Genomic DNA, 15,820 nt, shown 5'->3' with positions numbered 1-15,820 from the left:
AATTTGACATGTAAAAATAAAATTTTATTTTTAGAACATTTCTGGGTCAATGTCAATGTTCTCTTCCTCTTTAGGAGCAAACACTGGCTTTAGACTCTAAAATCTTTTTACCCAATTTACCTTGAACTTCAACTATCTTAGACTCATAATATTCATAGTCGTCTGCTTTCTTTGGTTCATAAGGTATAACAAGTTTGTATGCTTTGCCTTCTTTAAGGTTTGAGAACCTTCTGTCAAAACTTTCTTTGACTGCTAACAAACCTTCTATGTCTAAGTCTTCAAATTTCGCACCATTTTTAGTCACAATAGCAAACTTAACTGGTTCGATGTTCCAAACTTTGCTGAATGAAGACTTTTCAAAATGGTAGAAGTAAACATTCAAATATGTGAATGGGTCTAGTTCTTCTTTAAGTCCTGACATGTACTTGTTTACTGAGATGAATTTTGCCATCTTTTCTATCGGATAAAAAAATATTTTTTTTTAAATTTACTCATAAAAATTTTTCTTTGTATATACACCATTCTGTATGTCTAAAAGACTTTTGACATTTGCCAAGAATGTTCGTTTAGAAGCTGCCATATAACCATATTCTTGACAATATTGTTTATACGAATCGTACAATGACCTTTCATCTAATGACACAAAGTCAGTTTCATCTATGAACAGTTCATATACACTCTTGTTTGCTTCTAACAATGTTTGTCTCTCTTCGGTATGTGGAATTTGTCTTGGATTGAACTTGAAATATCTAATGTCATAAAATATGAGAACAAGTGGTTGTAAAAGTCAGATGTCAAAGTTTCTGCTAAGTCGTCAAAATATTCTGTATCTTGCATATGAGAATCTGACGTTCTGACAACTACATATCTTCTGTCAGAACTTTCTAACTTCATCGGAACAGCATTGTTTGAAACCATAATGAAGTTTGCAACATTTTCACAAACTCTTTGGTCTTTATACTTTCTTTCAACAACTCCAACTTTGTCTGTTATAAGACTCTTCAAAGCATCTGAGTTTAAAACTTTTGTTGTATCTATACTTTGAAGTTCATTGCAAACTATAAGTTTCATATTCTCTATTGAAGAGTTAAATTTACCGCAGATGTTTTCTATGTTTGTCATATTCGGGTTCGAATAGCCCTCTAACAGTTTGCACAAAATATCTGTAAAGAATGTGTTCTTACCTGTTCCTTGTTTTCCAATTATAATGAGAGCAGTTTCATTCTTAGCACTTGGATGTTGTAAGATGTTTGCAAACCAACATAAGATATACTCATAAACCTTTTCGTTTCCATTGCATATAATTTCTTTGACATGGTCTAACCAAGCTTCTATAATATTTTCTTTCCATTCTACTTGTTCGTATTTATATCCAGTGAAGATAGAATAGAAGTTTGGAGAAGGTGTATAAAACTTTTATACCACGAACTGAAAAATCTTCAACTTTGACAATAAGATATCCCAAGCATCTAACATCTTCATGCCAACTTGTACAACTTTTATTTTCTTAAGTTTCTGTCTACATTCTTGTTCTGAAACTATTGTTGCTCTTGGTTTGTTAAAGACTACATCCCATTCTTTCATAACATAACATTCTGGGCAGAGTCGACATAAATGACTAAACGTTTCAAATTCTCGACTGCTTTGTTATAGTCTCGAAATGGACACATATTTCTGAATGCTTGGAAGTCATAAAAATCTGAAACATCTATTCTGTACATTTTTATAAAAATAAAAAAAATATTTTTTTATTCTTGACTTTGTTGTTGCATTTGTTGCATTTGTTGTTCTTGAGCTATTTGTTGTTGAAGTTGTTCTTGTAATACAATACTTTCACCAGTTGCATCTTCCAATTCGAAACTTTCTGCCGTCATTGACAAATACATAGGACATAAAAGTTTTACAGGAACAAAGTTTGCGTCAACTAATGTCAACGTTATACTTGCCAAAGTGTTTGAGTTCACTAAGGTTGAAAATTCTGCATTCGAATGAACAATAGGCAAACCAGCAGAGAAAGTATTGTTTATACGCATAAGTATCTTTTGGTCATAATAGTTTCTGTCGACATTCGAATAACACTTTGAACCTAAGTTTGAAACAATATATAAGATTGGTGTGCTTAATGTCAATGGAATAACAAACCTTGTATGACACCTTTTCCTGTTATAGGAAACTGTTGGTAGTAAAAACCAGAAATAAGTTTTGTATTATAGCTCATATCGTTTATAGTAAACTCAGTCGGACATCCAAACATAATGAAACCTGCTCTAGTTGCAGCACATGTTACACCCGTACTTAAAGTATTAAATAAGTCAACAAAACCTGTTGGTGGTATATCTGAGTAAGTATCTTCAAAGGAGTATTTTTTACCATTCACAACAATAAAGTCTTCTGGTGTCAAAAGAGCAAAACAGGCTTTAGTCGTCATTGTGTTTAAAGTTAGTTTACAATACCGTCCTTGAGGACTTTGTAAGTTTGTTGTTATAGAATTATATGACTCAGGGTTTTTAGTCGTAATAGTATAAACCATTATGTCTTCTGCCATTTTACTTAGCAAATAAATTTTAATGAAATGTTGTGGTCGTCAAATATTTTTATGACGTCTGGGAAACTATACTTTAAGTTCAACGTTTCACCTCCTTTCATAACGTATATCTTGTCAATGGCATTATATGAAACACCACAGCAACTAATGTCGGGTTCTATTTCTTTGATGTTTATATCGTCTGCCTTCTGTCAAAAGTTTCAATAGTTCTTTCAAAACTTCATGAGGTGCAATGACATATGAGTTCACTTTTACAGGGTTGTGTTCGACCAAGTTTAACATTATACCTAAAGCTTGACAAATCTTCTCCTGAGTTTGAAGTTTGTCTTTAAGTTGTTGGTAGTCATTTCGAATATCTGCAACAGAACTTAAGTCTCTGCTAAACTTCAGGATATGTTGGTTCTTTTACAGGAACAATTGTTATACCATCTTCGTCTTCGTATGGTTTCCCCACTTCAACATCTCTGTCTTTGACATTGACAATAACACTTTGACTGTTTGTTTGAGTTGGTGAATTTAACTTCACATCTGCCACGCCATTAAACCTTTTGAAACACTCACGCTTCTATTTTTCGGAAATGACATTTTTACTTAGAATAAAAAGATGGACGTATTCGAGTATCTCTTCGAATTGAAGCAGAACAAAGTTTACACACACAACAATACAAATACATTGACAGAATAGTTCTTTATACAAACAATGGTAAATGTTATAGAATAGCAGTCTTTGCTGAACCAAAATATTTTCATAAAGCAAAGAAAGTTGGTATAACTGAAATGGTGAAAAGTTCTTGAAGCAGACAAAAATATAACTTCAAAACTGACCGATATTACTAAAGAAAAGTTTATAATACAATATTATGTCAAAACTGGCGTACTGTCAATATTTGACGGAGAGAAGTCAGTTCAAGAAACAACTTACTGACCTGCTGCCAAAATCTGCTCGATGGAAGCTGTCGTTATGCCAATCTGAGGAGGCCCCAGCAGGTTTCATCGAACGAATCTTCAAAAGAGCATCTTCCGTGAAAAGTGCTATTGGTTTTGTAAACTTCTTTGCTCTCAATTCATCTGGACCGTCTCTGTCACCAGTATATTGTATTTGTACAGTACCAACAGTTGAAATACCACCCATAAAGTCTTCTGAGTCAGCAAATGGAATGCCAAGCCAAAAGTTTGAACGGTCTCCATTTGTATATTGAGTTTTTTTGACCTCCTGTATGAGTCCATACTTTCACATATGGCATAATAGAACTTTGCATTTCAGGGTTTATGGTTGTTGTGAAGTTGTTGTTAAAGTTCATAGCATCTAATGTCAAGTTGTATGACCTCATATCCTCAACTGTAGAATATTCTTCTTGGATAATATTTGCCATCTATGTTTATATGATATTTAATACCGGGGTTGTAGAAACAAGAATAGTCATTTATAGTTCGTCTGAACAGTACAAACATAGTATCTGCATGTTTCATTGCAGTTGTTAAAGCAATATCTGTTCTTGCACCTGGGTCAGCACTTTGGTTTCCAACTTCACCTGCAAAGTCTTTGACAGATATTTGGTGTATAGGGAACATAAGTGGAACTGCAATATATTTGGCAGCTAAAGCATTTGAAATATCTGGGTCCAACATATAGACTGCAAGTCTGCTTTCTATTCTCTTGCATTCAAATTTTTCGCATGTGAACTTAACTGGGTCCCAAGCAGTTCCAGCAGCATTGAAATAATAGTTTACTTCATTGTTGAAGTTTGAGAAACCAAAGTCTAAGTCAACTTTGTCTTTGCAAAAGTCACAGAACTTGGCTCCACCAGTTCCAGCTACAGTAATGCTGAATGGGTCTTGTGTTGGTGCAATGACTAAGTTATTTTTGCTTGGAGTAAGTTCGATAGAAATTTTTCCTGCCCAGTTTGGCAAGTATCTTAAAAACCTGAAGATGAGGAAATGACAAAGGAACTCTAAGTTTCAGTTTTACTTTAGTGGCAGCAGTTCCATCTGAACCAGAAAGGTTAACATAAACTCCTGGAACGTTAGGGTCAAGTCTTCTTATTTTCTCAATATTTGCATACTGGTCTGTTTGTTCTCTAGCTTGTGGTTGTACTGAGTTTCTCAAAGCGAACCATTCATAGTTTGCCCATGTTACTGTTTGAACTAAGTCAGAGTTAGAATATATCTTATATCCCATGAAAACTTCTGGAGCATATTGGTATCCGACATAGAAAATTCCATTGCAACCTTTCTTGTCAGACAACTTGGCAGAAGGTTTTATTTCAATGTCTTGTTCCACGTATAAGAATGAGTTGTCAATAGAAATAATATGAAACCTGTCGCAAGCAATATCTACTGTTGTTGAAGAACTTCTCCAAACTCACCTACATTTCCATAAGAAACAGCAGTTGTATATTCGTAAGTTCCAGGAACTATTTCTGACCTTCTAATGGCATTGTCGCATTCGTTATACCATTCGGAACATTTCCGTTCATGGCATCCAAAACTGTTGGCGTTATCTGAGCGGCGTACATTTCATATGGGTAAAAATATAGAATAGTTGGATTTATATATCATAATAGAACCCACTCGGACCAAGCTTTACTTTGTTCTACTCTTCTTCTTTTGGTGTCGCTTTTGGTAACTTGCCCTCTGCTTCAAGTTGTTGCATCTTTGCCTCATGTTCACCTAGTATGTTGTAAATTTCCCATGTCCTTTTTGCCTTTGGCTCTGGTCGCCCAACTCAGGTAACCTATATCCTAGAAAGATTTTGTCATAGTTTGTATTTGAGTCTTCGCGTATTGTTTGCATGACTCTTTCCTGAGTTTCCGGTTCAAGCTCTTCAAACAGAGCTTGTCCATATGGAATAAGCTCGTTTCCAAATATATGTTTTTGTAGCCATTCTGGTTTTCTTTCCATGTTACCAATAATATCTTTTGTGAATGGGAAAGCTTTTACCCAATGTTTCAGTCTTGCGTCATTTATTTCTGTAGTTGGTTTTATTTTGTCAAGGAACATGTTTTTTTCATACTAAAATTTCATTTGGTACTGTCCATTTGAGTTTTTCTTAAATATTCATCCCTTCTCGGTTCATTGTCTGCAAAGTAAGTTTTTATGACATTTTGTAAACTTTCGTTTGCAAGGTCATGTAGCAATAGGTTCTCTTCCTTCTCTCTCCCTAACTTTCTTTCTAAACTCTTCACCAATATACCATCTCTATGGTTTCTGTGTAGTTCTTTGAGATAAATGTTCTAGAACGTCAGGTGTTATATTTCCATCAGCCATGTTCATTTCATACTGGTCCAAAATATCTGCATCTTTCATATCTTTCAATGGCATTAAAGCCGGCGCTGAAAATACCAGCTACATCTGGTTCACCATTCACTTCCATTGCGTCTACAACTTCTTGGAATTGTGGTTGTAAGTTTATGAACCACCTATCCGGATTAGCTTTATGACCCATCTCATTGTAGTTCCATCGTCTGCAGAAACAAAAGTAGGTTTGTTTCCATATTGGCTAGGTTCTGAATGAACTTTAAACAATGTTTCATTTCTATATGTTTTGTTGAAATTTAACTTTTATTTTCACCGAGTTCATCCAAAGATTGAACGTTATATGCTCGTAAGTAAAAAGGATTGTTGTATTTGTGTACATTATCTTTCAGTACTTCCATTCTATGCTGATATTTTCATCTGAATGTTGGAGTCTTTTGTATGTCGGCGAACATTTTTCGATATTCTTCTACTATGTCAGCTGAAATTTTTCTTAAGACTCTTGGAAAGATTCCATATTCTCCGCATACTCTTGTTGAGGGTCAAGATTTTTCGGCTGTTCCAAATCTTCATCTAGTTCTGTGAAGTTAGTTTCCAAAGGAGGGACTTGTTTGTTTCCTTCAGGCTCTTCTAGCTGTTGTTGCTGAACTATTTCTTCCATGTCTGGTTGTATCTGGAACTTCTTCCTGTGGAGTTTCTTGTACCTCATCTGCTGGCATTTCATATATTCGAGACCGTTTTTTAAAAGTTCCCTATCTAAGTCATCCGACTCATAAACCTTTCTTCTTTCGTTCCGTCTCTATTTTTTACGCGTTTCATGAAGAGAAGTTGAATTATCATTTAGCTCTGACACCAAATATCTCGGAGTAAATTCAGTCATGTCATTTGGATGATATGCTATTAAATCATATCCTTAGCGAGCTTGTATTTTCCAGGTTTGAAATTATATCCATTTGGTGCTGAACCATAAAGCTAAATAGGTTCGGGTCAGTATTTCCTTCCTTGAACTTTCTAATAGCTTCTTTATATCTGTCACTAAAGTCAAGAGTATCTGGGTAACCATAATTTTCCTTAAGCATTTTTAAGAATTCTTGGTTTCCTTGTTCTCTACTTCTTTTATGTCCTTGCTCTGTTTGTGGTTTGTTGCTGTGCAGTGTTTTGAACTGTTGGTTGTGGTGCAGTGTTTTGAACTGTTGGTTGTGGTGGCAGTGTTTTGAACTGTTGGTTGTGGTGCAGTGTTTTGAACTGTTTGGTTTTGTGTTGGTTGTTGTGTTGGTTTTGGTGCATGCCTGTGTTTGTGTCCATGTGACGATGTAAATGTTTTAGGTAGTCCTGGTGCAGGTGCTTCTCTTGGAGGGGTTTGGTGGGTATATAAGTTCCACTAGCTAGTATATAAGTTCCACCAGCTGGTATATAAGTTCCACCAGCTGGCACATATGTTCCATCTGCAGCATAATGTCCTACCTGACTTTTCGTTTTTAAGAAAGCATTTACTAGGTCTGTTTTGGTCTGTTGTAACTCTTTTTCTTGACTTTCCACAACAGTTGCTCTAACGGCGTCATAGGCACTTTGAACTGCCTGTCTCGTTGCTGCATCTGTTATTTTCGTCATATTTTGTGCTACTTCTCTTAACTCTTTGTCGAAACCTTCAGACTTCAGTTTCTTTCCAGATGAGAAGTCGTTCACTAGTTTCACCTTACTATGAAGAGCTTCGAAGGCGTTCTTAAAGTCAGCATTCATTAAAGCTTCATTTGAACTGTCTTCATCCGCTTGTATTTTTGTCCTTATTGACCCTATAAGTTGGGCTGCTTTAGCGTTGGCTTGGGCATCTAACCAGTCATTATTAGCTTTTATATATTCTGCGCTTTTCATTGCCTTTTGCATGGCTGCGTCGTTATTTTTACTTTCTTGTGCTAAGTTTTCATACTGTACGGTTTGGTTTTGCAACTGTAAAAGTTTTTCTGCCTTTACATTTGCTTCAACTTCTTTTTTATACTCATCGCTATCCATATATGTCTTCAGGGCTTTTTGTTTTATTTCTTCATCTTTCAGTACTTTATATTGAGTAGTATGGTTTTTCAAATTTATAACATCTTGTTCCATTTTTGCTACTTCTGCTGCTTTTTCTGACACTTTTTTCGCATATTCCTCTGTACTTAGTTCTTTCAGTTGTTCTTCTTTCTTCTTTTTCTCTACGTTTAACTCATTGAGTTTCTTTGTGTGTCTGTCATATTCTAGTTTCTTTTCGTTTTCACTTATTTGTTTCTGTATGTCTATGTTTGACTTTTTGACATCTGTTATTTGATTTTTGAGTGAACTCAAATTCATTTGACTTTGAGGGTTATAAGCTGTTCCGTCTGCAGCTCCACCATAGCCTGCCATTTTCGCTAAAAGTGCCGCTCTTAAACCTCCACTCTGTGCACCAATAACTCGGTTTAAAAGCATAGGGTTGCTTGACATTTGTTGCAACATAGTGGGGTCATTCATAATTTGTTGTTGCAACTGTTGTTGTGGTGTTAGTTTTACTATTGGATGTTTCAATGCTCTCTTCCTCTTACGTATATTCTTACGTAGCTTACGTGGCATTTTAAGTGAAGTTAAAAAGCGGTTTTTGACAGATGTTTATATGACACTTTTTGTTCAGCACAAAAAACTACTCGGTCAAAGTGTTGTCAGTTTTGTAAAATAACCGTCTTATCTCATTCTATAAGGGGGAAAGTCTTCTCAAAGTATACTTCCTTGGAACGCCTGTAACTTTTCCTGTAGCGACGATAGACCCTTACTTGTCCGGACAAAGTTATACTATTTTGAGTGCTCTACAAAAAAGTCAACAGCGACGACTCTCAAAAACCGTTGTGTAAAAAGTTTTACCGTTGGACAAAAAAGTATATATAGAAAACAAAAAACGTTTATAGTTCATTCAATATTTGAGATGGAACGGTTTTCCAACGGTAACTATTAAATAAAATAAAAAAATAGAGGGGGTCTCCGTTGACGAAAACGGTTCATCTCAAACTCTTATTTGAAAAAAACAGTTTATTTTTGTCTAATGGCATTCGCTAGCGTGTTCGCTCCAAATTCACCTGAAGAAATTGCTTGCAGACTTTCAGCACCCACAGGTTTAGAACCTCAATATCAAACTGCAGCATCTACACATTCTCCAAGCAGAACAGACAATTCAAATTCAAATTTGTCCTGCAATTCACTCAATCCAAAGCCACTTTCACTACCAAAAACAATACCAAACGAGCTCCGTATTACAAAGAACCACAGCAACGCTGAACTACGCAAAATACTACTCAGATTGTCTGAAGAATACTTCAATTCAAAGCCAGAAGAAAGAGTTCCTGCAACTTTTAACAAAGAATATTGTGAACAACTCAACAAAGTTCTTGCAGACTTTACCAAACTACAAAAAGAAACACCTGACCCATTCGAATTAGGTGACACAATTGTCAACTATTTTCCAACAATAACAAAGATAATGGTTGACAGAACTATATGTCAGCTTATTGAAAGTCTTCCACCCAAAGCTGCAAAAAAAGTCGAACAGCTTTGGGTCGAATTCAAATCAAAGAGTTACGGATATCAGGATGACGAAGAAGAACGTGAGTACGGACAAGAAACAGCAAAATGGCAATGTCTTAGCTCACTCAACCCCAAGTTCAAACCATTATTTTACTCAGACAACAACACAATTCAAGTACGCAAAATTGCTATTCATTTCGTTAACCAAGCAGAAGACATTGAAGAAGGAGACTCTATCTCAGTTTATGTTTGCTACTGCAAGTTTTTCAAGGACGAATTTGGAGGACCAATTCTCATGCATGTCTTCAAGCCACATCAGCAACTCTACGTTGAAACTGAAATAACACTCATGCATGGAATGTATCTCAAGTTTGAAAGCCAATTGGAAAACACATACAACATTTGGCTTTCATACATTCAGTTCGATACACCAGATGACTTTGATGTTGAAGAAGAAGAGTCCTCCGAATTCACACCAGAAGACTAACAATTTTCCGAATAAAAACTTCATTTATACTAAACATCTTCAGGGCTAGAGGGCACGAAGTGCCTGGAAGCCCCACTACCTTTTTTTTTTTTTTTTTTTTTTTTTATCCTATAGTATATCATGTTCACAATATATATAATAATCTCATAAATCACATCGAAATGCTGGACTGCTTGTGATGAAACTTGACATAGTGGACAACGGCCATACTTTTTACATTATGAATTTACAGTAACTTAACATCCAATTTTTAATTTTAGTCATTAATATTTTGGACAAAACATGGGCGAAAGATCGAAAGAGTTCTCAATTCTCACAAATTATGAGGACTTTTGGGCGAAACATTGCCAAATTCGAGAGGTTCGGGCGAAAGATCTAAAATGAAATAAATGAATAAACGCTTATCCTATAATCGATATATGTTTATTTTGCCGAAGGTGGCATGCATGCCCGAAGGGCAAGCGTAGCCACCTGAAGTTAGAAATAATATTATAACCAAGTTGATTTTGTGGACTACGGAATCGTAGTAAGTTTGTATCTTCACACAATAGATCATAAAACCTTATTAACTCATTCGGATAATTAGAAACATGATATGCTTGTCATTTTTCCCTGTTTATCGGCCAAGTATATGTACTGGAGATTGCATCAAGGTTGAGAAATCTATTAATGATTTAGTTATATTGAAAAGTGGCAAATGAGTACAAGAGGGAAATTTATTCTCTTTGAAGGTTGTGATGGTTCAGGTAAATCAACGCAATGCAAGCTTCTCGCTAATTCAGGACTATTTCCCAAAGTAGAACAGATGTGTTTTCCTGATAGAACAACAGAGATTGGTCAGATGATCAATGCTTATTTAAAGAAGTCTTCAAATCTTGTTGACGAAGCAATCCACTTATTGTTTACAGCAAATAGATGGGAATTATCACCAAAAATCAAGGAACTTTTGAATAACGGCACAACTATAATCTGCGATAGATACTATTATAGTGGCGTTGTTTATTCAGCTGCTAAAGGTATGGATGTTGACTGGTGTTTGGCTCCAGAAAAAGGACTTCCTCAACCTGATCTTGTTATATTTATTGATATTTCCCCTGAAGTTCAAGCAAAACGTAAGGGATTTGGTGAGGAAATATACGAAAAGACTGAATTTCAGAATAAAGTTCGTGAACTTTTCTTATCACTGAAAGATGACCGCTGGCGCATTATTGACGGCAATCAACCATTAGAAAAAGTATCTGAAGATATACAAAAGGTTATCAAAGAATATTTTAGCTTATAAAATGAAATAAAATTTGTGGACTATAAATCTCCTTTTTTTCACAGATATAGTTGGGAAAACTATTCTTCATTATGCGACAGGAAATTGTTTATTGATTTTCCCTATGTTGGCATAAAAGTAATGGAAATTATGTGGTCCAAAGTTGTTTTTCAAATAATGAAACTGATATTTCAAAGCAGAAGCATTTCCAAGACATCTGTTATCACTATGTCTCATGTTTATTCAATTATTTTTAGAGTTAGGAGAGAAATAATGTTTCAAACTCTAAAATCGATTCGATAAAAAAAAATTTTATATGAGAAAATGGAGAAAGAACAACAAATGGGTTATTTAAGGGACAGGACTGCCCAATATAAGACATATCGTTCTGGTACAGCTAAATCACGTGGTTCATATAAAAGCCAACTTGAAGACGAGTTAAATCCAACATTAGCTCCAGAATTCGGAACTTCATCGAACGTTGTTGAAAAATCAAATATGGTTGAAACCAAATTCAATATGATTCAAATGGAAATTCAAAATCTTGCAGATATGCACAAACAACGTAAGAGAATCGATTTTGGAAATGATAGAAAGCTTGATCTTGAAATAGAAGCAAAAACCCAACAAATATCGACTCAAATACAACAATTACGTGATGCTATTCGTATTACAGATCCAAATCTTTCAAAACAGAGTCGAACAATTCAAAATAACATGCAATACGGTTATTCAGCTCGTTTAAGAGATATAACAATTCATTTCCGAGATATGCAAGCCGATTACATCAAAACAATTAAGAAGCAGAAAGAAAGAGCTGCAAGATTTGAAGATGATGAAAATGATGATGGTGTACTTGATGATATTGATGATGTGGCTTTTACAGACTCACAAATTGCTCAAGTAAAGAGCAATGAAAACATGTTACGTCAAAGAAATGAAGAATTAACAAATTTGATCGGAATGATGAATCAATTGAACCAATTATTCGCTGATCTTGGTACCGTGCTTGTTGAGCAGGGTACGATGCTTGATAGAATTGATGGAAAAGTTGAAGAAGCCGCTGAAGAGATTAAGAAAGGAAATATTCAGTTGCAAAAGGCCGATCATCATCAATCATCAAAGTGCTTCTATTGGTATATGATTATTGTTATTCTTTTGATTATTATTTTTGGAGGAATTATTATTGGAAAAAAGATGAAGAAATCTGGTGGTGGATCTTCGCCAGCACCAACTCCTAATGTTACTAATATAATAAAACTGTATGGAGAAAAATCTTCACTAGCTTAGTTTATAAAAATGTACGTTATTTACACCTTGATATCTTTTTTTTAGATTTTGAAACAATAAAAAAATAGAGTATGATCAATGTATGCTATATTTACGTTTATTCATAAAAAATCAATTCTATCATAGGGAAAAAAATTACTTTAAGGGTGCCGGAAAGTGAGGTGACGCGATTTCGAGTATTGCTCATAACTTCATTTGTAGTAAAGATATTAATGATATTGAAACATATATTAGTAGTGTATATACTAAGGTTTTTACTTCTATGATGCTGAGGTCTTGGATACTTCCAGTATGAAGAAAACTGCTTCTCAATTTTCGAACTTGCGGACCTATCTAGTCCCTGGTTATTCCATGGCAGGGGCTGATACTGCAGGAATGATATCTAGGTACAAGATACTAGATATTTTACAGAAAACATTTGGCACTTGTTAAAAAGTGTCGAGATGCAATTAGTGGGTAACTTCAAAACTAAGACCGATTGCACTACCATCTCACTGGATTCTGCTAATTACCATTAGGGAACAAACCCAATGGTAGTGGTTTCCAGTCGAAATGGTCTCATTCAAAGTTTAATTAGATTTGTATCTAGTCCTCCAATATTGTGTTTAAGCCAGTGAGATACATTAAACACAAAATTTCAATAGTTATACTAAAAGTTTTACAGAATAAAGTTTATTTTCAATTCTCATATGTTGAGATAAATGCACTTTTTCCCTTTCAGATTTTAAAAATTTTGTATGATTTTTGTATGTTTTCGATAACCTTATAATCATAAACATCGTTTTCACTTAGTTTGAATATGATACTATGATACATCATCACTTAAGGTTTATACTCATATAAACAAAACAAAATAAAAATGATTTTATGGGTTTGAAAAGTGTTGTTTTTATAATAGCTTTCACTTCACTTTCCGGCACCCTTAAGGGTCCAATTACCACTTTCTGACATTTTCTTTAAAAATCAATATATATGTATATATTAAGGGTGTTACTGTAGTCGGTTTGCCAAAGCCCTAAATTTCGATCATTTGGGGTTTAAGGCTAAACTTTTTGTTTTAATATTTCCAGATATAGTAATTATTTTTTCGTTGATATTTGCACCATTCGAAATAAGAAGTTCGGCTATTTCTTTACTATTATAATATGCTGCAAAATGAAGAGCAGTTTTCCCATCCTCATCTTTTTCATTGATATTTGCACCGTGTGAAATAAGAAGTTCGGCTATCTCTATACTATTAATCATTGCTACAAAATGAAGAGCTGTTTCTCCATTTATATTTTTTTCGTTGATATTTGCACCATTCGAAATAAGAAGTTCGGCTATTTCTTTACTATTATAATATGCTGCAAAATGAAGAGCAGTTTTCCCATCCTCATCTTTTTCATTGATATTTGCACCGTGTGAAATAAGAAGTTCGGCTATCTCTATACTATAGGGTGTCCAAAGGTGCGTTTAGCACAGCGCTCTATATGAGACTATTAAAGGAGATATATGCTGATTATAAATATATAATAAAAAATATGAATATATGTATATGATGAGTATGTTGTATTTTGGCGCCATGCCGGGATATAAAATGAATTTTGAGACAAGAGGCGGTTTCGCGGGAAATTTTGGCGGGATTTTTTTCATTTTTTAATGAATCATAAAGAAAACATCCTCGCTCTTGCAAAAAAAATGCAAAGACTGTAAAAAAATCTACGAGACATTGGTAAAATGCTTCGGTATGGATGCTCCTAGCTATTCCACTGTAACGTATCATGTTAGGATGTATCACTTCATGAACAAAAAGGCGCCCATCATAAAAATTGACAAAAAATCGCCGGATCAAAGAAAAATCAAAGCAATTCTTCAAGCGCTAGATGAAGACCCAAGAGCATCACTCAGAAGGATAGAGGAGATGACAAAGATACCACGTACAACAGTCAGTTATTATCTGCACAATTATTTGAACTACAAACTAGCGTATACACGTTGGGTTCCGCACAACCTTAATTCAGTTCAAAAAAAATCTAGAGTCCAATCTTCGAAAGAGCTCCTCTCTATATTGGCTGCGTATCAATCCAAGAAGTTTCGCTTTTTAGTAACAGGGGACGAGTCTTGGTTTCAATATGCAACAGAAGCCAAAATCATGTGGATCCCGAAGGATGAAAATCCGCAAACATTCCCGAAGAAAAAAATTGACACACCAATGATGATGTTGTCGGTTTTTTGGGGCGTGAATGGCATCATCGCAATTGATATTCTTCAAAAACCTAATACGATGAATGCTCAGTATCTAATTGACAATGTTCTTACTCAAATTATCAATTCTGATGAGTTTGAGAAATCCAAACAACAAAAACAAAAGTTTGCAATTCATTTTGATAATTCAAGAGTTCACAAAAGTCATAAGGTAATGAATTACTTGTTGGAAAACAATGTCAAAGTTGTTCCAAACCCAATTTATTCACCTGATATTGCACCCTCTGACTTTTATTTATTCGGCACGCTAAAAAAGAGAGCTGAAGGACGCGAATTCGCGAGTCCAGATGATCTTGAAAATTTTGTAAGAGAGCAATTTGAGCAATTTTCTCATGATGATTTAAAGCGTGTCTTTCAAGCCTGGATCGATCGCTGCGAACGCGTGATTGAATCCAATGGTGATTATATTTAAATAAACTTTATATATATGTAACTTGTTTATTTCTATTCGCAGTATTCAGGTTTGTGCTAAACACACCTTTGGACACCCTATATTAATCATTGCTACAAAATGAAGAGCTGTTTCTCCATTTATATTTTTTTCATCAATACTTGCACCATGTGAAATAAGAAGTTCAGCCATTTCTTTACTATTATATTGTGCTGCAAAGTGAAGAGCTGTCCATCTATATTTATCTTTTTCGTTGATATTTGCACCATGTGAAATAAGAAACTCAACTGTTTCTTTACTATTATTTAATGCTGCAATATGAAGTGCGGTTTCTCCATCGTTATCTTTTTCATTGATATTAGTACCATGTGAAAAGAAATATTCTGAAAGGGATGGAATATTAAACATCACTGAGTAAATAAAGCAATTGTTAAAATCATGAGTTTGATCAAAATAAACTAAAAATGATTCAAGATTCTTATATTTTTCGCAATCATTTAAGTTGATTTTAATATTGTATTCATTCATCAAGAATGTCACAAAATCAATGTTGTGCGAAATAATTGCATATTCCATTGATTCTTCTTCTGGTTCTTCATATTTCAAACATTCACTCATGATCTCTGGATTTCCTCCTAAAAATGAAAGTTCTAGACATTTTTGAGTTATTTCTGAGTTAAATTTCGTTCTTAAAAACTTGAAACAATCAACTGCTCCATAGTAACAACATAATTCAAGTAATGAATAACTACTCTGAAATTTTTGAAAAATCCTGCTTGTAAGTCTTACATTTTTATTAAATCCTTCAATTTCAGT

General features: G+C 34.5%; 5 protein-coding genes and 4 pseudogenes across 9 annotated transcripts, besides 4 other annotated features; 4 read left to right on the top strand and 5 right to left on the bottom strand.

The window, feature by feature from the left end:
• Positions 1–9,920: part of a mobile genetic element that runs on past the window's edge.
• TVAGG3_0571850 lies at positions 31–451 on the bottom strand (annotated as a pseudogene). Its single transcript has one exon. A coding segment is annotated over exon 1 (421 nt).
• Positions 488–1,295, bottom strand: TVAGG3_0571840 (annotated as a pseudogene). Its single transcript has one exon. A coding segment is annotated over exon 1 (808 nt).
• Positions 1,749–2,545, bottom strand: TVAGG3_0571830 (annotated as a pseudogene). Its single transcript has one exon. A coding segment is annotated over exon 1 (797 nt).
• On the bottom strand, positions 7,183–8,386 carry TVAGG3_0571820 (protein of unknown function, DUF4106 family; the record flags this gene model as incomplete). The annotated part of the gene is made up of 1 exon (XM_051238805.1): positions 7,183–8,386. A coding segment is annotated over one exon (1,204 nt), but the record flags the coding sequence as incomplete, so codon positions are not given.
• TVAGG3_0571810 (uncharacterized protein) lies at positions 9,285–9,815 on the top strand (the record flags this gene model as incomplete). The annotated part of the gene is made up of 1 exon (XM_001309952.1): positions 9,285–9,815. The coding sequence occupies one exon, from the start codon at positions 9,285–9,287 to the stop codon at positions 9,813–9,815; it is 531 nt and encodes a 176-aa protein (XP_001309953.1).
• A 592-nt stretch (positions 9,921–10,512) lies between the features above and the next one.
• TVAGG3_0571790 (dTDP metabolic process) lies at positions 10,513–11,129 on the top strand (the record flags this gene model as incomplete). Its single annotated transcript, XM_001309953.1, has 1 exon — positions 10,513–11,097. The coding sequence occupies one exon, from the start codon at positions 10,513–10,515 to the stop codon at positions 11,095–11,097; it is 585 nt and encodes a 194-aa protein (XP_001309954.1).
• Positions 11,130–11,390: 261 nt separating this feature from the next.
• Positions 11,391–12,478, top strand: TVAGG3_0571780 (SNAP receptor protein; the record flags this gene model as incomplete). The annotated part of the gene is made up of 1 exon (XM_001309954.1): positions 11,401–12,366. The coding sequence occupies one exon, from the start codon at positions 11,401–11,403 to the stop codon at positions 12,364–12,366; it is 966 nt and encodes a 321-aa protein (XP_001309955.1).
• Positions 12,479–12,511: 33 nt separating this feature from the next.
• Positions 12,512–13,288: a mobile genetic element.
• Positions 13,289–13,321: a mobile genetic element.
• Positions 13,322–13,392: 71 nt separating this feature from the next.
• Positions 13,393–13,611, bottom strand: TVAGG3_0571750 (cyclin-dependent kinase inhibitor 2C-related family; the record flags this gene model as incomplete). Its single annotated transcript, XM_001309955.1, has 1 exon — positions 13,393–13,611. The coding sequence occupies one exon, from the start codon at positions 13,609–13,611 to the stop codon at positions 13,393–13,395; it is 219 nt and encodes a 72-aa protein (XP_001309956.1).
• Positions 13,612–13,801: 190 nt separating this feature from the next.
• Positions 13,802–15,105: a mobile genetic element.
• Positions 13,898–15,025, top strand: TVAGG3_0571740 (annotated as a pseudogene). Its single transcript has one exon. A coding segment is annotated over exon 1 (1,128 nt).
• Positions 15,106–15,820: the final 715 nt, after the last annotated feature.

This window comes from Trichomonas vaginalis, chromosome II, assembly GCF_026262505.1.
Source record: "Trichomonas vaginalis G3 chromosome II, whole genome shotgun sequence".
NCBI lineage: Eukaryota > Parabasalia > Trichomonadida > Trichomonadidae > Trichomonas > Trichomonas vaginalis.
This window is presented reverse-complemented; position numbering and strand designations above follow the sequence as displayed.